General features: G+C 43.5%; 1 protein-coding gene across 4 annotated transcripts in view; it reads right to left on the reverse strand.

Moving 5' to 3' along the window:
- The window catches only part of RSU1 (Ras suppressor protein 1), a 192,789-nt gene that overhangs the window by 147,952 nt on the left and 20,097 nt on the right, over window positions 1-24,740 (reverse strand). For 3 of the 4 annotated variants that reach the window (XM_032349509.1, XM_032349510.1, XM_032349507.1), the window contains exon 3: window positions 11,975-12,025. The exons of the other annotated variant lie outside the window; for it this stretch is intronic. In XM_032349509.1, coding sequence (XP_032205400.1) covers window positions 11,975-12,025 — 51 coding nt within the window. The remainder of the gene's footprint in view (window positions 1-11,974; window positions 12,026-24,740) is intronic. 4 annotated transcript variants of the gene reach the window in all.

Genomic DNA, 24,740 nt, shown 5'->3' on the forward strand with positions numbered 1-24,740 from the left:
GATCATGACCTGAGAGCCCAAAGCAGCTGCTTAACCGACTGAGCCTCCCAGGCGCCCCTCCCCACCCAGATCTTTACCGTGAAATCACTGCAGAATAGTACGACGAGCAAGGTTCAAGGAGAAAAAAAAAAATCCTGAATTCCCTAGTTCATCAGAATTGAGTCACTTAGCAACAACTTCATCAGACCAAGTGTGGTTCCACGAAGAGATGCCCCTTGCTAACTAACCTTCTAGCTGTCACAACACCAAGAAGTGAACGGAGAATGCTGGGGGGCCTTGACAGCACAGAGAGACCAGCTGGGGTGCAGCCGATCCGGGGACTTCTCAAGCACAAGCATCTCCTGGCCCTGGAGGCCAAGAAACAAAATCGCGAAGAGTGACGGGCTCTGGGAGCAGCAGGCTCCCTGCAGAACATAAGGACTGGCGCTCGGCAGCGTGCAGCCTACGGAAAGGCCGGCGGGTCACGCGTTGGTCTTTGGAGCCATATGGTTAGCACTGACAGCCGGGTCCTCTACAGCTACAAAAGGGCAGTAAGAGACCAGGCACCACGTTCCACCCACGGCTGCCGGGAAGCCAGAAGCTGCTCGGAACACATGTAGGTCTTCCTCATAAGCACAGGCACGAAATCCGGAGTTGGGAACCCTACCCACCACCTCCACCAAACTTCTGAGTAGTCAGAACTACGCTGTGCCTGTCTTTGCAGAAGCTCCCAGACTGGTTTTTGGGTTTTTTTTCTTTTCTTTTCTTTTCTTTTCTTTTTTTTCTTTTAATCTGAAGATTACTGCGAAGGAGAGGTGCCAGGCCAGGACAGGAACGCCAAGGGGATGCTGCCTGCAGGCCTCTTTGGAAAACTGACTTCATGGTTCAGCCACTGCCTCCATCACCGGATACCAGAGAGGGACTGAAAACAGCCCCAAGTGTCCAAAGAAGAAGACTCAGAGAGGGTACCTAACGGGAACCACTGCCCACGAGGGTGAAGAACAGCACGTGGCCCGGCGGTGGGCACGCTCCCCGCCCCACAATGGGTGAAAAGCTCCAATCTCGTGCCCATTGGCAGACACACCTCAGTGCTACTGACCCATGGCACAAGACACAGGAAGACACCGCCACATGGGATAAGGTAAAGCAAAAACATCAGATAGCACTGCCTCCCCAAACCTGGCGCACTTGTATTAAGAACAGGAGACTTGATTGCTCTACCAAATGAAAACGCCCGGTCAGGTTTCTGCGTGCTTCTGCTGCTTTCTAAGATTTCTTAAACAGGAAAGGATAAGGGATGGTAGATTGTTCAATGAGGTCAGTTATTAGATCCCGAAGATACAGTGCTACAAGAGAGTTACTAGAAAAAGTATGAAAACCACGAGAATATATCAAATAGTGGTGGAAGCAAACATTTCTTTGCCCCAGTACTGGATGAATACGATACTGGGTAACAACTGTCCCCCTGTGCCCTGACTGAGGCAAGGTGGGAAGAAGCCAAAAGAACAGAAGCGAAATACGAATTTAGGGCATTCCTGGTCAGAGTAGAAGGGCACCCCTTTAACACTCAATTAGACTAGCTGGAGACATTAGTCCTTCCCTACCACAGAGGTGATGTCTAGACTCATTATACAGAAGTCAATTCTTTCAGCAAATTAGGAATCATAGTCTTGAATGCCAGTTTAATGATTACCTGTAAAGAAGAATCTCTTTAGTCTCGCATACAAATAATTATGCGCTTCAGAATTTTATATGCAAAAAAGGTCATTTGTATTTATAGTGATTAATGACTTTTGTTTTCTGGCCCCAAAACGCAAGGTGGGTAATGAACTAATTATATCTTAGCCCAAGAATGTGAAGTTCACAAGTATACTAATGATAACTAGGTTTTACAGATTTTATGGGATTTTCCCCAAAGCAGCCATTAAAACAGTGAATTACAGTAGTTACGGGTTATTTAAAAACATAAAGTTTATGAAACAGTAAAGCAGATTCTCATTTAAAAGGATCTATATGTTCCTCATGGTAAAAATTAAATACCAAAATATCTAAACATCTACCAACAAAGGCCAACATTCCCTAACTCATTATTAGCTTTATAAATGCCAACAGTAATGCTACATTCAGTTTAACAGCAGTATTTACTAAGCACCCACACCTCGAGGTACATACTTCTTGTATTTCATGTATCTCATCATGGGCCTCCTTAAGAGTCTGCAGCTAAACTAATTTTACTAACCAAAAATATCCTGACTTAATTCACTGAAAAAGTAGCAAAGGAAAAAAAAAAAGTAAAGATCCTACTCTTTCAGCAACAATGAGAATAATCAATTCCACAAAAAAATCAGGGAAAAAAGTTACAAGCAAGCATTAAGGCAGATTTTACAGTATAAAGTCAAACATGCAAAAATATATGTCCCTGGGCTATAAAAAATGGGTACACGAGGCCAAACAAATCTCCTAAAAAGCTGACAAGCATGGATTTCTGCCCCTTTGAGGATGCGGAATTTACCTGATTTCTGCATCTTTTATTAACAGCCCAGAGACAACCAAAGAATGCGCCATGCAATCTTGAACCCTGAATTTTTGCAGGAAAATACCTGTGAAACCGTACTCCAGCGCCAAGGCTCGACGTGGGCAGCCCAGCAGTAGGTCAGGAACCAGCCTGACCCAGGGAGCTGGGTCAGAGAAGCAGCAGTAAGAGGAAAGGCAGTGGCATTTAACGGTCTGGGAGGAAGTGACATTGAGTGAAGGGTAAGCAAAGGGCAGAGGCTTCTCTGGGAAAAATGCCTAAGAAGTTTCGAGACACGGCAAGAAGGAAGAGGAGAACATGAAAAACAAAAACCACTTCATTCGTCGCAGAATGCAGACTCAGAGTTCTAGAAAGTCCTATCCAGGCTCTTAAATATCATTATAATGTAGTAAACACACACACACTCTATGTTCAATTATGAACATGAAGAGGGAGACAGCAGACAAGGCAAATTCACAGTCACACACACACACAACATGCTTTGCCCAGAGCTCACATCTTCTTCTACAATTAAGAATGACTTCAGCACGAGGCCACAATGGGTTACTTCTCTTCTTTCCTCATGTATTTTAATGCTGAGGACGAGAGTAATTATATGAGGAAGAAAGGGAGCAGGGGTAAATGCCCAGGGCCAGAAAAATCCACAGGATCCACACAGGGCTTTGTAAACACCCCCTCTCTGATAATCTGCCTTTTAACCTTTGGAATTCTCCCTGCCTTTTTTTTTTTTTTTTTTTTTTGAGCACATAAAGAGCCACGGCCTTGCTTCCCCCACTGAGCTCCTAGATTTATGTGGGTGGGATATGTAAACTATACACGTACATCCTTGGCAAGGCAGATGGGCAATGGTGAGCACAGACACTTAGGACGCCGTGTAAAGCCCCCAGCTTCCAGTTCTAGTTACTTGACCACTTCAGGCCAGTTGCTTCTACTGGATATAGAGGACAGTGTCAATAAATGCCCTTCCTTCCACGCTCAAGTCATCACGTATGTGAAGTTGGCCCTTCAGAGGCTAATAAACTCTGCACAACCTTAATACTTTATTTTCCACATAGTGCAGGTGGTGGGACAGGCGGGCTTTGTGGGGGAAAGAGGAGAATCCATCTCAACTTTGTGAAGGATGAGCAAGATCTGAAGAGGGGCAGGGACCGCAGGTAAGAATCAGGGGATCTGGGGCGCCTGGCTGGCTCAGTCGGTTAAGCACTGCCTTTGGCTCAGGTCATGATCCCAGGGTTGAGCCCCACATTGGGCTCCCCGCTCAGCGGGCAGTCCGCTTCTCTCTCTGCCTCTGCCTGCTGCTCTGTCTACTTGTGCTCTCTCTGTATCTGTCAAGTGAATAAATAAAAACCTTAAAAAAAATAATAAGGTGATCAGAGAAGGGTATATATGGACGGAGGAAAAGGTTAAAGGAAGAGCAAAAAATTAGACAAGAGGGTTCTGACTGAAAACATCTGAAAAGGAAGGGGATGAGTTTGTTAACTAGTGGTAGGTCAATCGCAGAGTGTTTTAGCCTATTGAGCTGACTGGAAAACAGAAGAAAAACTGAAATGGGAAAAAAACTCCTCCTAGATGTTATGGAAATTGAGATATGTATATACTCTTAAAATTTTAATAAAGGGAGACCTCACGCAAACGGATTTAGGAGGCCAGCAGGGGGAGCTCTTATGCTCCACCCAACAAGAAGAGATGAACCTTGCACAGGGGTACTTTACTATCCCTGCAGGAGGAAGAAAGGCTTACCTCCTCGCCCTGGCAACAGCACAGCCAATCAGAGACAGTCACAACTTAGCCAATGAAAAGCCACCATACTTCCAGCACCCAGTTTAATCCAAAGGGCTTTTTGTTTATAACAGCATACTTCCCCCTCCTCCATAGAGGAGCTCTCCCTCTCCTTTGTTCCCTGGACTCGCCTGTGGTTTGGCCACAGCTTGCTTTGTCCCATACTGCAATTCTCTGCTATTCCCAAATAAACCCATTTTTTGCTGGTAAAATAATGAGCAGTTTTATATTTAAGGCTAGCAATACCTATGCATTCCATTCAAGATCCACATTCTTATTTAATGAAATGTTAATTTCAGCAGCTAAAGTGGGTGGAGATTTTGAACCTTTTTTAAAAAAGAGTGAATTTCACATTGCATCGACAGTCACCTTTGTGAAGTTTCATACAAACTTCCAGCTGACATCTCTAAGAAATAGCACCAGTTTATTCATAGTTTCATAGTTTCATACGTCACCCCATTGACTTCATGGGGTGACATAGTTTCACCCCATTAAGAAAGGTTGGTGAGTTAGGAAATGTGAAGAACTTCTCTAAAAGAATATATGTCCAAAGGAACTGCACCTCTTAGAATACCCTCTCCCACCCTCTTCCACAGTACACCCACGCAGGTACGTATGTACACACACACACACACACACACACACACACCCCACATTATTTAGGAGTAAGAGTCAACAAATGATTTACATATACATTTCTGCTACTAAATCAATTCTGAGACTTGTATAGTAAATAGTAAAAGAAACACTTTTCAAGATCAGCCTTCCTTAGAGGCTAGTTATGACTTGGAAAGGGACAGGTTCAAACTGGCTGCAGATCATTCTCTCCACAGCCTGCCACCATTCTGAAATTCTCATAACTAAAGTCATTCCATTTAAAAATATACTGTGGCAGCACCTGTGTGGCTCAGTAGGTTAAGCGTCGGACTCTTGATTTTCAGCTCATGTCATGATCTCAGAGTCGTGGGATGAAGCCCTGCGTCTGACTCCATACTGGGCAAGGTGTCTGCTTAAGATCCTTCCTCTCCCTCTTCCCCTATCCCTCCCTCCCCCACCTCTCTCCCAGTCTCTAAATAAAAACAGTGATGATAATAATAATGAATAAATAAAAAATACTGTGGAAGAATTAATACACTACAGTTTAGCTTCCACTTAGCACAGACTCCAAGAACAGAGATTCTAGAATAGGTACATTTTGGTTGGTAGCACTGGACCCGTGGGCTAGTCTCAGCTAAGGACACAATACCATCAAGAGACAGCTTCTGGGGCTCCTGGGTGGCTCAGTGGGTTAAAACCTCTGCCTTCAGTTCAGGTCACGATCCCAGGGTCCTGGGATCAAGCCCACATCTGGCTCTCTGCTCAGCAGGGAGCCTGCTTCCCTTCCTCTCTCTGCCTGCCTCTCTGCCTACTTGTGATCTCTGTCTGTCAAATAAATAAATAATCTTTAAAAAAAAAAAAAAAAAAAGAAAGAAAGAAAGAAAGAGAGAGACAGAGAGAGACACAGAGAGACAGGTTCTCCAACTTCACCCATTGACCGTGGACTCGGTTCCGGACTATGGGGTCAACAGATTCTTCCACAAGATGACATAGCAGGTTTACTTACTAAAACCAAAACAATGAACTCCCAACTGCGGGTAAATTTTTTTTATGGTAACCTAACCACTGGTATCACCTGATAGATGCTGTCGAATTAATAGCTGCCAGACTCAAAAATACTATGTATATAGTTTTTCAAATCCAATCTTTCAAATGGTGGCATAGTAACAAACTGATAAATGTGCACTAATTAAAAAAATAAGCTATTGATCAAAGCCTCTGTATTATAAATACATTTATACTCTTTTAAAATGCAAACAGCAAGTTGTTTTGACATTGTCACAAGATAAATTCATGACACAGAGACGATTTATTTTGCATATTTCCCCTCAGTTTAATTTCATACAAGCCATGCACAGGAACTTTTGCATAAGGCATGACAAATAATCTATGAAAGAAGAACTAGAGACTTTAGAACAGAAAGGTGTTGAACACTGGTGAAGGTCATTCTCATGAGTTGGAACAGTTTCTTTTTCTCACACATCTCAGCAATCTGTGAGCTCTGTAGAAAGGGGTTTAATTTATCATGCTTTTTAAAAAACTGCTTAATTTTCTTCATTATAATTGGATCTGCATATTTGGGGGATATCATATTCCATGTGCAACATGCTCCTTAACTCATTTATAATAACATTTATTTACATAGCCTATGGATATATATACATCGACATAAAACTTTAAAACCTTGTATTAACTTCTATATATTTAGAACATTATCTTTGATAAATTATTGAAATCACCAATAAAGAAAATCCTAGCATTTCTTGTTCCCTGTAATTTCGAATTCATACATGAGCTATAACTAATGAGAAATAGTCTGTTAAAAAAAATAAAACACGTTTTCCCATAAACCTTGAGTTTACTGCCTGACTAGCCATTTCCGATGCATTAAATGACAAGATACAGTCGCATTAAGGCCTCAAACTGCAGGCAAAACTCCTAAAACCTCAAGAAAAGGTTTTATAGAACAGTTCAAAGTTCAAAGTATAAAACGGAACAATGACACCCAGACACCCACACTTTGAAAGGTTTACACAGAGCAGGCTATGCAACGTTCACACAGAGCGAGATGATATCCATCACATTTTTTGCACAAAATGATGAATGCTTAATCCTAAAATGCATGGGTCACAAAATGAAAAACACGACTATCATCTTCAAGGTGCCAGCAATCTCTGTATGTGGGTTTGGCTGTAAAAATAAAATTGTTTTTAAAATTAAGAAAAGCTTCACATTAAAAAATTATGCTCAGAAACTGTTTTGCCCACCAACTCAGAGTGTAATTCATTTCATAAGGCAGAGTATCCTTCCCCCCACGGTGACATTTAGTAAAGAATCCATATAAGTCCTCACACAATTTCCCTGAGTTTTACATGGTTATTTTTTTTAATTAAAATCTGGTTACACGCATACTTATTTTCAGCTTTCTTCCACAGGAATAAAATCTTACATATCCCCAATACAAAATACTACAGAGGGCAATAAAATTCTTCCAGTGTAAAGAAGTAAACTTCCTAACTTGAGAAAGAAGTAGTAATACACTAATAACTGGCATGTGAGACAGAACGATAATTATAGGAGCAAAAGAGAAAAACACTATATACCCTTATAGAGGGATATACCTTCATCATGGCACACTGCACAACGTAAATAGCAACAGCAACATATCCTACTGGACAGAGCAGAATAGCTTGCAAAAAATTTAATCTGATAACACAAATTTGGTTTTTCATCTCTTAAAAGACCCAGGGAAAAAAAAATACGTATCTCAACAGTGACCTCTAGTGGACAAGCCTTAAAATGACAGTCTTAAAATGAAAGTCTCAAAGACTGAAAACAAGTAGGAAAACATTTACAAAGCCCAACACTCCCAAACCACCATAAAAACCAGGTATGAGCTTATGGGGCCAACTGAAAAGACTCAGCAAACACTGGCTTAAAAGGCAGAGTAATCAAAGACAAGCATTTGAGCAGGGGGCAGACACACAGGAAAAGAGTATTTGAAAGCACTGTTACGTTCCCGTCTTTCAAAACACTGAGAGCAAGCAAGGCCCTGGGCAGGTCATCTCTGGCTCTGACTTATCCCAACCAATCCATTATCACCCGCCAATCCATTAATCAACCTGTATTAACTGAGGGCCAAGGTGATGTTCAACATGCTCTTGGTACTTTCGGAGGTGTGGGATACAGGAGCGCTTCAGCCAGGGCTCCTGAGCTCCAGGACATTATAATGCAATTAATTGCATGAAGAAAACAGTAATAATTGGGATCTTAAATATATAAAACTAGCTTGAAGTAGAGTAACAGGCGCAGAAGCTGTCACAGCTCTAAGAATGAAAGAGGGGTTTATGGAGAAGTGACGCTCGGCCGAGCCATCAGGGTCTCTGGGCAGAAGGGGCATCTGTGCGTCATCCTGACACGAGGTGTCCCCATCTGTGGATGCTGAGATGTACCCGAGGGGTGCCATCCCAGTCCATCACCCTCACTATGAAAGGGTCTCCGTGACGAAGAACAAGACATGGACATCCATTCCCAGGACACAGGGTAATGCTTCTTTAGAGCACTTGGTCTGGCATGTGTGACATGAGCCCCTGAGTAGGAAAGAGAAGCGTGTTGTGGCCGCATCTACTCAGGCCGCTATACCAGTTAATCCCAAGAATGTAAGTCCAGTTTCTACAAAGACGGCTTCATCTCAGGCCAGCTGTTTCCTCCATGACCTCCCTGCCATCTACTGCTCCCTTCTATCAATCATTACTGCTTTCTGTAGACATCTGCAGGGAAACCACTAGGTGCTCAGTGATAGGTGTTAAGGAAAAAGAAGAAATAAAAGATCCCCACTTTCAAGAAAGCTTAAGATCTGGAAAGAGTGAGTCAACAAAGCAGCAGGAGGACAAGGACATGCTGCACTGGTCTTAGGGGTCTATGAACAATAGGAGTTTGGGGAAGAACCATTTCCCATTGGCCAGAGCAGCCAGGGGAGCCTGGAGCACAGGAGGAGGGGGGAGGCGGCATGGGTGGAAGGGAGGCGGCAAGGGAGTACAGGTGCAGAGGCAGGGCTGGCCATGAGGAGAGGGACTGACCAATCTTTCCGCAGCATCTGGGGAGGGGGTGCTGGAGGAGCGGGGGCAGATGGGGCAGGTTCTGCTGGTCAGGCAAACCGCAGGGCGAATGGTGTTTCGGAGGGGACAGCCTGGTGGAAGAACCCCATCTTTACTCTGAAAACATCCCTCCTGGGCCAGAGAACACCTCGGCTAGCTTGCCAGCTAGCACCTACCCAGCTGGAGCAGAAGGGAAGAAGGAAAAGACTGGCCTGCTGCTCTGCCTTCCCTCTAAATACATCTGGGAGAGGCACGCGTCCATGCATCCAGGAAAGCTGTTCCAGGCTGAGCGATCCCCCACCCGGCTCCCAACCAAGCCCACCCACACAGCCCCCATCGCCACCCCACCCCCGTTGAAATGTAAATAGTGCTGCTGTATTAACGATGAACCCCTAACTGGCTTGAAGAACTAGAAATATTTTTCATTAGTTCAAATATAGAAAGCTTTAAGGATTTCTGTTCACAGAATCTTGGGGGAATTGAAGGATCGCCGGGCCACGTCCGGCTTTGTGTGGCCTCCCTCGTACTACGGTGAGAGGACCTGTTCACGTCCAAACCACCTGCAGGGAAAGGAAGCCCACTCGCTGCCCCCAGGACCTGGATGGCTCAGCAGATCCCAACTCCGTTGTCCCCAAATCAAGGTCCCAGTCTGAGCAGGCTAGCCTTTCATTTCGTGAGCACACCAGCGGAAAAATGTCAAACAACAGCATAATTGGCAGACTGAGAGAAAAACACAAGTACTTTCTGCAAGACAAAAGAAGGGCTGAGGGGTTTAACTTCTGAGTGCCACTGGTTTTAATGCAGCATTGTCAGCCAGGCCCTATTAAAAACCACAGAAAGTGAAAGACACTGATTACCATACAAAGTGACAGGAGGGTGTGCTCAGCCACTTGCATTTAATGCATATTTATATTTCCATCAAATGGACATATTTACTATAAATACTTGAAAAACCATAGCGAAGTCATTCATTTAAATGCCAGAAAAATAGTAAAAGATGCTAATTTGACCTTAGTGGAACAGATCGAGTGTCACTGACACGACTCACAATGGCTTGAAACAGAATTTACCAAGACGATTAATTAGAGTTTACTGGATTAGGTCAAGAATGTCTCAAATGGAAAAAGAAAAAAGGGAAAAAAAAAACAAACCAGGAAGGATGAAATTTGAAGTTTGAATCCATTCCCAGCCAACCTCTTTAGGAGCAGACGTAATTTAACTCCGTTTTCGTGCCTCTCTAAATTCATCTTGTACTCTCTGGCTGCAGAAAGAAACGGATCCACTGAGCCCTGAGATTTCTATCCTTGTGGTCACGTAAAGAGAAATAAGCGACTACTGAAAAAAGTGGAAGGTTTTGTTTTTTGTTTTGATTTTTAAAAAAGAACAGATCAATTAATGATATAATAGGAACAGAGCATGTCTTGCTTCCTGTTTAAATGTACACTTTTTTCACTCTGCTGATGATGCAAATCTAACCACAGGAAGCTTGGCAATTAAATATTTGTATGAACTGTGCAACAGCTTCGGGGACTTCTGCTCCCCAAATTCTGGGGAATTCCGGGATCGTGCTGTCCCCCTTTCAGAACAAACTGCAAACGCCCTGCGAGCTGCGGATAAGGTATCAGTGGACAAAAGGATCCTTTGCTGTGAAAACCAGGAAACCGGCAGCATATTACCTGTTACAAAAATGATGTCATGTGACGCGGAGCCCTCACTCTCAGCTTCTGTTTTTTTTTTTTAAAGATTTTATTTATTTATTTGACAGATAAAGATCACAAGTAGGCAGAGAGGCAGGCAGAGAGAGAGGAGGGGGGAAGCAGGCTCCCTGCTGAGCAGAGAGCCCGATGCGGGACTCGATCTCAGGACCCTGAGATCATGACCTGAGCCAAAAGCAGAGGCTTTAACCCCCTGAGCCACCCAGGTGCCCCCACTCTCAGCTTCTTGACCATCATTACTCAAACACGAGGAGCACGCCCCTCTGCCTTGGCCTTACCAATAGGTGCTATTTGCTAAAAATGAACTAAATCTGCCTGTTTTCGGCACACGAGGGGCCCTAACCACCCTCTTAATTCTCAGTAATCAGTAGCTCTGTGACATAGCCTCGAGCTGTACATAATGCACATATACACATAAATTCACACGGCAAATCCCTCAACGTGACATGCAGCTCCGTTTCATGGGACTCAAGCGCCCTAACAAATTCTTGCCACATGATTAGAAAATCATTCAAGTCTGCAGGAAATATGGCAAGCACAAAGAAGTGACAGTCAATTAGGAATGAGAAAGGAGAGTGGCTCCCTGTCAGTAAAATCTTTAAAGTCCCCGCTCTAAGGATAAAATGGCCCATTATCACTCATATGAGATATTTTCACAAAAACAACTCTCTGTTCTCCTGTAGGTGAACCAAGCCATGACACCACCCAGGCCCCAGAGAATTCTTCTTGGGAACCAGACTCAAAAATGTGAAAAATGCCGATGCCAAGTTACATAACTTACACAATTTTGTTGGTGGGGTCGGGGGAGGGGTAGGAATCCCCCCATCCATCAGAGTAAAGGAGCAACAGTTAAATATTCTCCCTTTGGGGAAGAAGTACAGAGAAAGCCAAGAACTCTAATATTTTTAATAAGTTTGGTTTGCCCCCCCCCCAAAACACTCATCAATCACCTGGCATCTGAGGTCACTTATCAGCCCTGAAAGGAACCATTTCCTGAGAAGCAATGTCATGTTCTTCCTTCAGTTTACACAAGTGAAGAAAGAATCCTCAAAACAGGGCAAAGTAAAAACAAAAACAAAACCAAAACACAACAGAGCAAAAGTATATAATACAGGAGAAGATTCTTGTGTATCGCACTTGTCACCAAAAATGATTTTAGGTTTCCCCAAATAACATCTGTCCTGAGCATTTTTAAAGGAAACAAAAGAATCAGCAGTATCACAATGATCACCTAAGAGTCAGAAACCGTGTAACTAACGGTAAAGTTAACTCACTTGTTAGCTTGTTGTGGCTGAGGACCAGCTGTGTGATGTGGGATAAGGAGACTGCAAAAGAAAAATAAAAAGAAATCACACAGTCAGTACATGTATCCAAATTACCCCCACTCTCCTACAAGGTAAAGCGTTAAATGATTTCCACAAGGTCAAGTGTTAGCACTCACAAAAACAGAAGCAAGGTTTCATGCAACACTGTCTGTGAAATGTTACTCCAAATTAAGAAAAGTTATGCAATTAGCACAGTGAATTAGGGCCAATGAGATTAATGTCACCGGATCAAACACGACAAGGGCCAGTTAGCTCTGCCCCGGCCTGAGCGACCCATCTCCACAGCCAGGGCGTGGAGAAGCAGGGAACCTCGCCTGTTCCAAAGGGAACATCCTCTGAGGACAGGAGGCTCGTGTCCCGGTGAGCAGGGAGCATGTCCCTTCCCCTGCGCACATAGGCCGCCCAGAAACTCTTGTACACACTCCCAGGGACAAAGAGGAAAAAAACTGTCCCCTCAAATTATTTTGGTTGATATTTCTTTCAAAGCACCGGCAGCTTGCTCACCGGTTCCAGACAATCTCGAGGAGCTTTAAACTCAACAAGATCAGACTTGCCGGAAATAGGGTTTTTCCCACTATAAAGAAAGAGAGAAAAAAGTCCAAGAGAAAAGCGACCTGCCTTCCATTTGGGGCTCTAAAACTGTGCAGGATGATCAGCATATGCTTTAAACACTATGTTTTAAATATACATTTTATCTAGTAAACAGCTTTAGACATTTTTCCAATATTCCTTCTCTTAGAACGTTCTCTTATTAATGCAGCAGACATTTTTCCCTGAGAAGATGACAAAAAATTTTCCCAAGAAGGGCCTTCATGTTGGACCCCAGCACGCTGGGAAGAAAATGAGTGTTATCACTCCTGATCACAGCTTCTGAATGTGTTTCTTTCCTTTTTTTTCCCCCCCAACCACCACAAAGTTATAGAAAATTCAAAATGCAGTAGAGACCTGTCTTCCTGCCCCGAACCTTTCGAGAGTGCGCGGCCGGCCTGATGCCCACAAAGTCAGGGTATGCGGAGGACGGCCTCCTGCCACCCAAGCCAGGCACTTCCTGTCACAAGTCATCACCACCTAGTCCTTGGCCCTCACCCCAGTGTCACCGGACGCCCCAATCACTTCTCTCGGCAAGTGAACACCCCGGTTCCCAGTCCCGTTGCGTGCAGCTGCGGGTTCTCTCAGACCACGTCTTGCCCGCGTTTCTCTCTCCCGCTGCCTTCCGTGAGACCTTGGCCACTGTGAAGCCTGCCTGCAGGCCCAATTACTCCAGATGTGGACCTCCATGCAGATCCGTCAATTCCTTTGTTCCTGGGTAGACTGAGGTGAAGCCTCGTTGGCAGGAAGGTCAAGGAAACGGAGGGTTCTCCTCGATGGGTCCTATCAGAGCGGCACAACCTCAATGACCATCCTTCCTTGACCGCTGACATCTGCCAGGCTTCTCCACCAAGGTGCTTTCTTTTCCCCTTTGTAATCAATAAGCATTTGGAAAGAAGGGGGCTGAGGAAGGGGGGTACTGCAGAACCCTAGAAATACCCCATTGTCACATGCGGCTCATGACCTCTGACCGGGGCCATCTCCACCCTCACGGTACTGTTTGGCAATGTCTGGCAAGGTTTTTGACTCTAACACCCACGGCCACTAAAACCCCAATTTTCCTCAGGGGCTCCCGCTGTGTCTGCAGGAGACAGTGCAGGTCCGAAGCTGAGGCGTCCTGAGGGGCGGGGGCCTGGGATGCCCCAAGGCACGAGGCAGCCCCCTCACGCCTCTGCAGGAATCTCCAGAACGAGAAACAGCCGGGTGCTTCTGGAAGGAGAGTCCAGCAGAGCAGAGTTTTGGCTCCACAAGACCATCCAGTCCAAAATGTCAAGACTGCTGCTGTTGAGAAACTGCAGTTTCTCTCTTTCTGTCTGCATGGCCCTTGGTGTCCTACAGCGGTCAGTGCATTACAGTCTCCTTGTCACTTATGCTGGGGTTCCAACTGCCCGACGCGGCCAGACAGAGCCCACCCGAGCTGGCTGCGAGCCTTCTGACCGGTCCCCCTGCTCCCTGGGCACTCCGCCGCTTCCGGGCACTAGACACTCAGGCTCATCTTGTCCTTTTTCTGCCACAGCCCTGAAACCACCATTTCTCTAATGAGTTCTGGTTCCTTTTTGTGGAAACTGGTATTTATAAGACAAAATCTGGGCACCAGATGTGCTCACTGCTATTTGGGGCTCGGTATTCTCAGCTCCTCTTAGTGGACAGAGCTTGAGCACACACATACACACACACACACTCTATACTGATATTACCGAAAACCCTGAGTTCACAACAGTATCTCCAGCTCCAATACAACATCACCCTGCTCACTCCAGTTTCTCCCCTCTCTGTTTCGTGACTCCCTTCTCCAACAGTGAGAACTCCGGCTTCCGTCACCTCTGCCCCACTTACTGTGTATCAATAACCCTACATATAAACCGCAGGACGGAGTCCTCCTACAGCCAGACCGACACCTCTCTATGCTTGTCCGCAGGGGCCCCTGCAAGGTGGGTACGGATTCTTGGTCAAGATCAAGAGGAAGGCTGGCCAGCGACGAGTGATGTCAGCTTAAAGTCGAAGACACCCAGGAAACCCCCAGGGCCAGCTTGTTTACACTGTTCAGGGATGTGTAGACTGATGGCTGTCACCTGGCTATGGGGCCCGTGATCAGTGGGGCATGCAAGCCCCTGCTGGACATGTCTGCCCAGGCTACCCTGAAACTCAAGATTCCTCACACATGGTTCCTCGTGTGAAGAGCTAACATGTCGCGAGCAGTAAAGAAACGACTCTGGGGAACAGCCTCACTGAGCTTCTGAGGCCCCCTGAGGCTCACCCAGGCTTCCTTACGCCTGCTAAGCCAGATCCTGTGCCTTTAATTACCCTGTGAGTAGGCTCTGTGGAAGCAGAGTCCTTTCAACTCCCCAACTTCAGAATCGATGCAGTAACCAATCTCCCCCACACTCCTCCCTCCTGTGGGACCCCTTCATGCTCTGCTCAGACTCCCCTGCTCACCCGCCCGTCCACAGCAACACCCTCCTTGCCCTGCTTGGGCTGGAACCTTGCAGGCCCAGCTCCCCAACCTGCAGAGATGCTCAACTCACCCCACTCGGGTTCTCACCCCCCCATTCTAGGCCATCAGTGCTCCCGACCCTGACCACCTCTCTCTTTCTGTCTTACTCACTGGCTTTGGGACTGAACCATTAGGGAAGGGGAAGCACAAGTCAATAGGGAAAGAGAAAAGAATTTTTGTGGTTTTCAAAAGTCAAAATGGCCTCTTCTCACAGGACACTTAAGACTTTAAACACTTCAGAAGATCTTGCATGTTTTTATTTTAAGAGTTAAGATTCTTTGGCCACCAATTAAGCGTTTCTACTCTCTGAAGTACACAGTCTGAGATGGGGGAAAAAAGTATCTCGAAGAGCTACCTTCCTACCACAGCAGATATAAAAGACTCACAGATGCACTGGTTAAGTTTATGGTCACCATCATGTAAGTACAAGCCACAGGCTAACCAGGGTGCACACATGGGGATCTGTCTCTCACTTACACACAGGTGATCCAGAGCTTCCTGGTATCTTGCTGCTCAACCATCCCCAACACGTGGCTCCCACCTCATGCCACAGGATGGCTGCCTGAGCTTTGCCATCAAGTCTGTATTCCCCCTCAGAAGACAAAAAAAAGAACACTTCCTCCTTTGGGATACTTCCAAGAAACTGCATGTGGTATTTCCACTTGCAATCAATTAACCAGTGAGGCCTCGCTGTAAGGGAGGCAAGGAAATGGAGTCTCTATTCCAGGTGACCAAGGGCCAGCTAAAAAGGAGGGTTTTACTACCACCACAGATGGGACAAGCTGATAGTGGCAGACAACTAACTAGCAGCCTCATACACTAGCACACCACTCCCTCTGAGTGTCAGAGAAATCAGTCCTGATCACAAAAGAAAATGAAGAAGCCTCCCGTCTCTGCCCTAAGTTTTCCTGATACCACAACTAACTCATGAGAAGAAAAAAAATTTTGTTCTTTCTCCCAGCTACCATTCACAATGGAGGACTTAATTAGGGAAAAGCTGCTCCTTTTCCACCATTTCCCCGTGTCCCTTCTCCAAGCATCTGGCAGGAGAGAAAGTGACCAAGTTTCAGAGTTCTTTTTCTGTGTTAATAAAGGGAAATGCAGTTGTTGCCTCACCCGATAAGACCACGAGAATGCATTTTTCTTCCTCACTCTTGTTACGGAGCTACATGTTCAAGTAGACGAGAGGGAGAAAAAAATTGGAGCAGTAAAGAAAAAGTTAATAAAAGATCTCTGAGAAAATATTTAGGGCAACAAAGGATTCCGGGCTGGGTCTGCGGGGAGGGCAGTTAAGTTGGACAGAATCAGAATCACAGAGTCAATCACAAAGCCTGGTACTGGGGAAGACTGAGTTGGGACAAACGTATTTATACAACACGCCACTCCCCTCCACCTGGCAATGGTGAGTTCATTGTGAGACTTGTATGGAAACCGTGCTGTTAAAAAAAGAAGGGAGAAAGTGTCTACCAAAACAGAATGGATTATTTGAAAGCACAGAAGCTGCCATGGTCAAACATGTTGGGAAAATGGAAGCAGGCTGTACCCGCTGACCTGCCTTGCCGACCTGAATCGCACACTGGGAGATCATCCACCATGTGAATAACATATTTCCAAGAATGAGCAGCACCAGAAGCTGTCAGGAATGAGCATCAGAACAGTGAGAACAAACTGTTATTAAAATTCCTCAAGCAATATTAAACTGTGCTTTGCGTAGGCATTTTCGAAGGAGAATACATTTCAGAAATCGACCAAATAACTAAGAAGTGTGTTGACATACACAGTTAAAGGTTACAGCGACTTGGCTATCCTTCTGCCTCCAGCCTTTAGAAACGGTCTTTGGGTGAACATGGTTTCAGGCCAAAATGATCAGTGGGAAACCACACTGCTGGAAAGGAGGTGTTTGTGAAGGAAGGAGGGACAGGGTGAGATGGCCTGGCACCGTAACACATACTTTCTGACTGACTGTTCTCTAGCCAAGAAGGGAATCAGCAAGAAAATCCTCAGGAACTGGCCAGTTCAGTAATTTCATGGGCACTCACCACACTCAGAATGCCAAGAGGCTCTACCTTGGAAATTCTCTAAGAAGGACTATCTACTGTACATCCTGGGGAGCCTGGGAAAGTCTCGGATTGTGCGGACTGTCCTCAAAAATGGCCTGGCTTGGATGAAAACTACACAGTCACTCAATTTAGGCAACAGAGAACATAGACCCAGATGCTCAAACGCAAGATATGAAAGGAATGTGGACACAGGAGTAGTCTACCGGAACGGACAGTGGATAGCTCAGGAGATGTTACTTATTATGGGATGACATATCCAAAAACACCATAGCACAGAGGGCTCGCCATGCACGGTTGCTGGACCTATACAGGACATGGACACAGGAGGTTATGGAAAAAATCCCAGGCTTCCCTGAGAAATAGATGGAAAACTTTTACACAAAGTACAGGACTGGAAGGGGCGGCTGGTATTCTAATGGAATAAATCCAGAAAACTCGAAGGACTAACTAAATATTCCTACAAAAAGAATCATAATTTCTAGATAACACATGGAAGTAGATATTATTTAAAATCAGCTTGGTCTCTTCCTTCTTTTCAGCATAAAATGGGCAGCATAAGGGAAAAAAAAAAAGCATGATGAGATCCACGGCACCTAAGATGACATTATAGACTTGTTTTCAAAATAACCTCACATATCACAATGATGGGGCACACTGGAAATTGTCTCTACCATCCCCTGTTCGGCAAATGAGAGAGCAAATGATTCCCGTGGTAGCACTCAGAGGAGGTTAAAAAAAAAAAGGTACTAGCTTTGCAGAATGACATTTCCATCCAGAGGGGAGAAACACAGCCAGAGTGAATGAGGAATGAGGCCTGAAAACATGCCACATGGTGTGGGACTTGAAGGAGTCTGTGATCTTACCATGGGCTGGAACTGGCCATCTCTAAGACCAAAGGAAAGATGAGGTAACTGCTCACAGAAACTGGCTGTACCTTCCAGCTCATCTCACAGGCGGAGACCCAAAGGGAAGCAGACAAAAACACTGCCATCAGCTGAAGGCAAATGGTTTGCCCCTTTCGGACAGTTCTTGTGGTAGCAAGGATTGCCGTGTTAGAAGAACCACCATACTTCTGGATGTTCAAAGACGGAGGCCTGGTTTGGTAACTCGAGGGGCATGATTCAAACTCTGGACAATGACAGATTCCATCACAAACAGTACCCTCTACTAATTCAGTTCCTCCCAAACTTGTAGGCCAGAAAGAAGAATTGATGTGAATTTGAAATATGGGATGGTTCAAATGGTTTTTCCACTCTGGCTCCCCCAGGAGGCTAGCAACAGCCACCACCCTAAATAACCCTGATTTGGAGACTCCACAGGGATGTGGAAGCCGGCCAGATGTCAGCATCCGAAGGCAAAGCTGACCAATTTGGGTTCTGCGTCTCCACGATGCAAGATTAAAATGCCTGCCTGTGTCGCACGGCTGAAATTATTTCACCCCTGGTAGTAAGACACAGATTCAGATCTTCTTAAATATGCAGCTTTTGCCAATCTATCAAAGTGAAGACAGAAAATAAAATGTTCGATACCAAGATATAATACAAATATCATATTCATCAACACACCCAGAATCATAAAAATATTTTTCTTTTGAATATTGCTCATAACTTAAAACTTAAAAAAAAAAAACCATGTTATGAAAGCTTTCCTTTACTTCCTAACTAATTATTGCAGTGAGTTGAAAACTCTGTAGAGGTGAGTTTTCTAAATCAGTTATAGGACCGAATTATACTATTTGCAGATAAAGGTTCTAACAACCATAATTAACTGCTCTTTCCTTCAACAGAAAGCGATTTAATATATGGGACAGCAAAAAAACCTGGGATACCTCTTTTGATACCTGCTCTTTTGAGCAGAGAAGTCGTGTGTGCTGAGAAGCCCCTGGAGCTGGTCCTTGACAAGGTGCCTTGTGCTCCCCAGGAGGTTAAATCCAAAGATACCAGACCCAAGCCACTGTGTTATGAAAAACGTGGAACCCGCATTACTCCTGTTCAAACACGTCACTTCACACTCTCTCCCTCAGGAAAAAAGACAAAGAAAAATTATATTTCTGAAGACGCCCGGGAGAATCAGAGAGAAAAACGCAGCAAGCCCCGGATGGCACGTGGTCATTAATTGCTCCCGAGGTGTGAGCGGGACGCTATTAACAAATGCTTCCTCCCCATTAGGTCTGTTTTGCGAGACGGAACGTGGGCATTGTGACAGGGATGGAATAGGAGTGAGATACAGCTGCTGCCCTCAGCGAGATTACTCTGAAATAATAAGGGGATGCAATTCAGCACTGTGACACGTTGTGGACTGTAAGTGCCACAAAGGAGAGACAATGACTTCAAACTCCTGTGAAAGGGAAAATGCCTGAAAGGTTCTTCAGGCCCCATCAAATCTTCAAGGTCCAGACTCAAGTTTATTCTGTATCCAACTACCTACCCATCTTCCTTCGTTTTGCTTATCTGTACTAGTATTTCTAGCATAAACTATGTTATCTGTGTAATGTTATGCCCCAATAATGGGTCCGTGATTAAAGGAGCAAGACTGATACAAAGCGAAGGTCAAGCAAAGCTTTATTTCACGCCGAGCATCAAGAATCCAACCGAACGTTTAAGGCCGCACCTCTTACAAGAGTGGGCGACCCTTCTGTTTCACAGACTAGCTTTTAAGGGCAAAGGCCATGCGTCGGGCTTGGCCACGCACAGGTGACCAATGAGATTGTAACACACACAGGAAACGCTACAGTGATTCTAGGTGACCAACTGAGTTACAGTTTACCCTAGTAGACATTTGACCCAGCCTATTACACTTGATTGGGATTGGCGCCAAAAAGGCTCCCAAAGGGCGGGGCCCATACTCCTTGGTAACCAGGGAGACAGTATGCATCCCCTCACTGATCAGAGGTCTCCACCGGCCTGACCCACCTTTGTATCTGGGCTTTGTTACCTAAAGCTGGTTTATCCCCTGGGGTAAGGGGAGCAGGGACAATTTCTAAATAGGTCCTTACATGTAACACAAAAAAGGGTATTTTTAGAAGTCAGCGAATCCTAGCAATCAAATCACGTAAGCCCCTCACTTTATAGACAAGGAAACTGTGGCCCAGAGCAGTGAAGTGGTTGCTCTCAAGTTCCAGGGACGACCAGAATGAGAACCAAGACTACCACAGAGTTTTCCAGATTCCAGCCTGAGCTGCTGCTTTCTGAACTAGGAAAATAACACCCACCCCTGGACACGGCATGCTTTTCACTGTCTTGAAAGATGGTGGATATTCTCATCATAATAAAAAAGTACAGAAAACCCCCTTCTATCTTGAAGAAAATATGACGGTTACATAAAATGGCTAAAAGCAAAGAATGCCCAGATTTAAGCAGTGTGAGATCCAGATCCTAATCCCATGAGATCCTGAGAAAATCACCAGAATTTTCTAGCGCACACATTTCTCATCTTGATAATGAAAGGCTGAATTAAATTATTTGATTTCATGAAACAAAAGAAAAAAGGTAAGAATGAACTAGTATTTATGTAATGCCTACTACATAAATGTGTTATGTGCAGCACTTTACAGTCACTCACTAGAAGCAACCCTGTTAAAATAAGGGAACAACAACAAAAACTAATGTTTACCAAATGCTTAGGACGTGGCTGGCATGATACTCGGAACTTTGCCACTTCATCCATTCCTCACAGTGATCCTACATAGTAGTCCTATCATCCACCACCTCCCCCCCAATTCTAGATCAGAAAAAAGGGGCACAGGTGGGTTAAGTTGGTACAGACAAGCCTTTAAAAGTCGTTTCCAGACTAAAATCTGATTAATTCTCGCTCTGGTTTTTATTGGCCGAATAAAGCAAACACATGTCAACAAACAGCTAAATGTACAATATTTTCAGACATCCAAAAGATAAAAAAGAGGTTTAGTCCGTAGGTTCATTTTTTACCAAAATGAAGAATGGCTAAAATCAACAACACAAGAAACAACAGCTATTGGCAAGGGTGTGGAAAAACAGGAACCCTTGTACACTGTTGGTAGTGCTTTTAGACTGTGTTCGAACTTAAATCACCATCAACTTAAAACACTGGGGTGTATACACAGGGTGTTACATAGAGATCTCATGGTAACCACAAACCAAAACCTCTACAAGGTACACAAATAAATAGAAAAGAATACAAACATAGCACTAAAGAAAGTCATCAACTCACAAAGAAGAATAAGGAAATAAAGGAACAGAACTACAAAACCAACCAGGAAACAATGAAACAAAATGGCATTAAGTACATACCTATCAGAAAGTACTTTAAATATAAAAAGACTAAATGCTCCAGTCAAAAGACAAAGAGACTGCATGGATTTTAAAAAAAAAAAAAGAAAGAAAAGAAAAATGACCCATTGATATGCTGCCTACAAAAGACTCATTTAGGACCTAAAGACATGCAGAGACTGAAAGGGATAGAAAAAGATATTCCATTCAAATGGAAATGCAAAGAAAAGCATGGGTAGTAATACTTAAACAAAACAGACTCTAAAACAAAGACTGTAGCAAGACACAAAGTAGGGCATTACATAATGAGAAAGGGATGAATCCTATATCTAGGCACCCAACATGGCAGCATCTACTACATAAAGCAAATATTAACAGACATAAAGGGGGAGGCTGACAGCAATAATAGTAGGGGACTTTAACACCCTACTTACATCAGTGGATAGAACATCCAGACAGAAATCAGCAAGGACACAGTGGCCTTCCACAACACATTGGATCAAGATAGATTTACCAGATATGTACGGAATAATCCATCCCAAAACAGAAGAATACATGTTCAAGTGCACATGGCACAGTCTCCAGGACAGATCACATGTTAGGCCACAAAACAAGTCTCAATAAATATAAGAAAAGTGAAATTGTATCAAGCATCCTTTCAAACCACAACAGTGGTTTGAAAACTAGAAATCAATTACAAGGAAAGTAAAAAAGGCCAAACACATGGAGCCAAACACACACACTTTCAAACACGTTATGAAACAAACAACCGGTCAACGAAGATATCAAAAAGGAAATCCAAAAATACCTTGACACAAATGAAAATGGAAACATCCCAAAATCTATGGAACACAGCAAAAGCATTTCTAACAAGGAAGCTTTCAGTAACACAGATGTATCTCAAAAAACAAGAAAAATATCAAACAATCCAACCTTACACTGAAAAGAAAAACAAGCAAAGCCCAAAGTTAGTGGAAGGAAGAAAATATGGATCAGAGTGGAAATAAAGGAAGTAAGAACCAAAAAAATAGAAAAGAGGAGTAAAACAAAAACCTGGCTTTTTGAAAAGATTAAAAAAACTGATAAGCCTTTAGCCAGAGTCACCGGGAAAAAAGAGAGGGCCCAAATAAAATCTGAAATGAAAGAGAAGTTACAACTAACACCACAGAAATACAAAACATCATAAAAGCCTACTATTAACTAATATACACCAACAATTAGTCAACCTAGAAGAAATGGATAAATTCCTAGAAGTATATAATCTTCAAAGACTAGAATTAAAAGAAATAGAAAATCTGAACAGACCAATAACTAGTGACAAAATCGTACCCATAATCAAAAATCCCCCCCAAAAAAAGTCCAAGATCAAACAGCTTCACAGGTAAATCCTACCAAACATTTAAAGAGTTAGTACCTATCCTTCTCAAACTATTCCAAAAAACTGAAATAAAGAAATGCTTGCAAATTCATTTTACAAAGCCAGTATTACTGAAACCAAACCAATGATGCTACGGAAGAAGAAAAACACTAGCCAATAACCTTGATGAACACAGATGTAAAACCTCAATCACGTGTTACCAAACCAAATTCAAAATACAGTAACTGGATCATACACCATGATCAAGTGAGATTTATTCCAGGCATGCAAGGATGGCTCAATATTTGCAAATTAATTGATACACATTAACAAAACAAAGGATAAAAATCCTATCACCTCAATAGACAAAGAAAAACCATTTACCAAACTTCCATGTCCATTCATGATAAAGACTCAACAAAATGGAAACAGAGGCAACATATTTCAACATAATAAAGACTATATATGACAAACCCACAGACAACATCATACTCAATGGTGACAATCTGGAAGCTTTTCATCTAATGTCTGGAGCAAGAAAAGGATACCCACTCCTACCACTTTTATTTAACACGGTATGGAGGTCCCAGCCACAGAAATCATGCAAGAATAAAAATAAAAGGCACACAAATTTGGTGAAGAAAAAGTAAAACTGCCGCTACTTGCAGATGACATAACATAAACAGAGAGCTCTAAAGACCATCACAAAAACTATCAGAATAAATTCAGTAATTTTTCAGGATACAAAATCAATATACACAAATTTGTTGCATTTCTAAATACCAACAATGATTAGAAGATTAGAAATTTTAAAAACAATTCCATTTATAAAATTGTATAAAATAGAATACCTAGAAATAAATTTAACCAAGAAGCTGAACGATCTGTACTCTAAACGCTGTAAGACAGTGGTGAAATAAATGGAAAGATACACCATGCTCACGCACTGGAAGAATATTGTTAAAATGCCCATTCTACCCACAGTAACCTATGGATTCAACGCACTCCCTGTTTTCACAGGGATGGCACTTAAAAAGAACTAAAACAAAGAATCCAAAAATGTGTATGGAGCCACAGAAGACTCCAAAAAGCCAAAGCAATCATGAAAATAGGAACGATGCTGGTGCCATCCTCCTCCCAGATCTCACACTACACTACAAGCCGCACTGATCAGTACGGAATGGTACTGGCACAAAAAGAGACACAAAGGGCAACAGAACAGGAAAGCTGAGAAATAAACCTATGCTTATATGGTCAAGTAATTTACAATGAAGTAGACAAGAATATACAATATTTCAATAAATGGTGTCGGGAAAAACTGGAAAAACTCCAGGCGATAAATAAATAAACGAACAAACTGAACCACTTTCTTACACCACATAAAGAATAGACTCAAAATGGATTAAAGACCTAAATGTAAGACATGAAAGCACAAAACCCCTCAAATAAAATACAGTCAACTCTTGGATCTGTCTCCTCAGGCGAGGGCGACAAAAGCAAAAATAAACTATTGGGACTACATCAGACTAAAAGGCTTTTGCAAAAAGAAGGAAGCCATCTATAAAACAAAAAGGCAAGCTACTGAATGGGAAGATAGCTGCAAATGATAAAGCCAATAAGGAGTTAATATGCAAAATATATAAAGAACGCATAAAATTCAACACTAAAAACAAACTCTCTGTGAGGCACCTGGGTGGCTTAGCGGGTTGAGCTTCTGCCTTCAGCTCAGGTCACGATCCCAGGGTCCTGAGATTGAGCCCCACGGCAGGCTCCATGCCCAATAGGGAGTGTGCTTCTTCTCTGTCCCTCTCCCCCACTTGGGTTCTCTCATTCAAATACGTAAATAAAATCTTAAAACAAAACAAAAAAACCTCCAAGAAAGAAACTGTGAGTCCGTATATCCAATAAAACTGACCTTTAAATAAGAATGGTACAAACATTTATCTATCAGGAACACATGAATACCCTG

The sequence above is a fragment of the Mustela erminea genome, chromosome 6 (genome assembly GCF_009829155.1).
Source record: "Mustela erminea isolate mMusErm1 chromosome 6, mMusErm1.Pri, whole genome shotgun sequence".
NCBI lineage: Eukaryota > Metazoa > Chordata > Mammalia > Carnivora > Mustelidae > Mustela > Mustela erminea.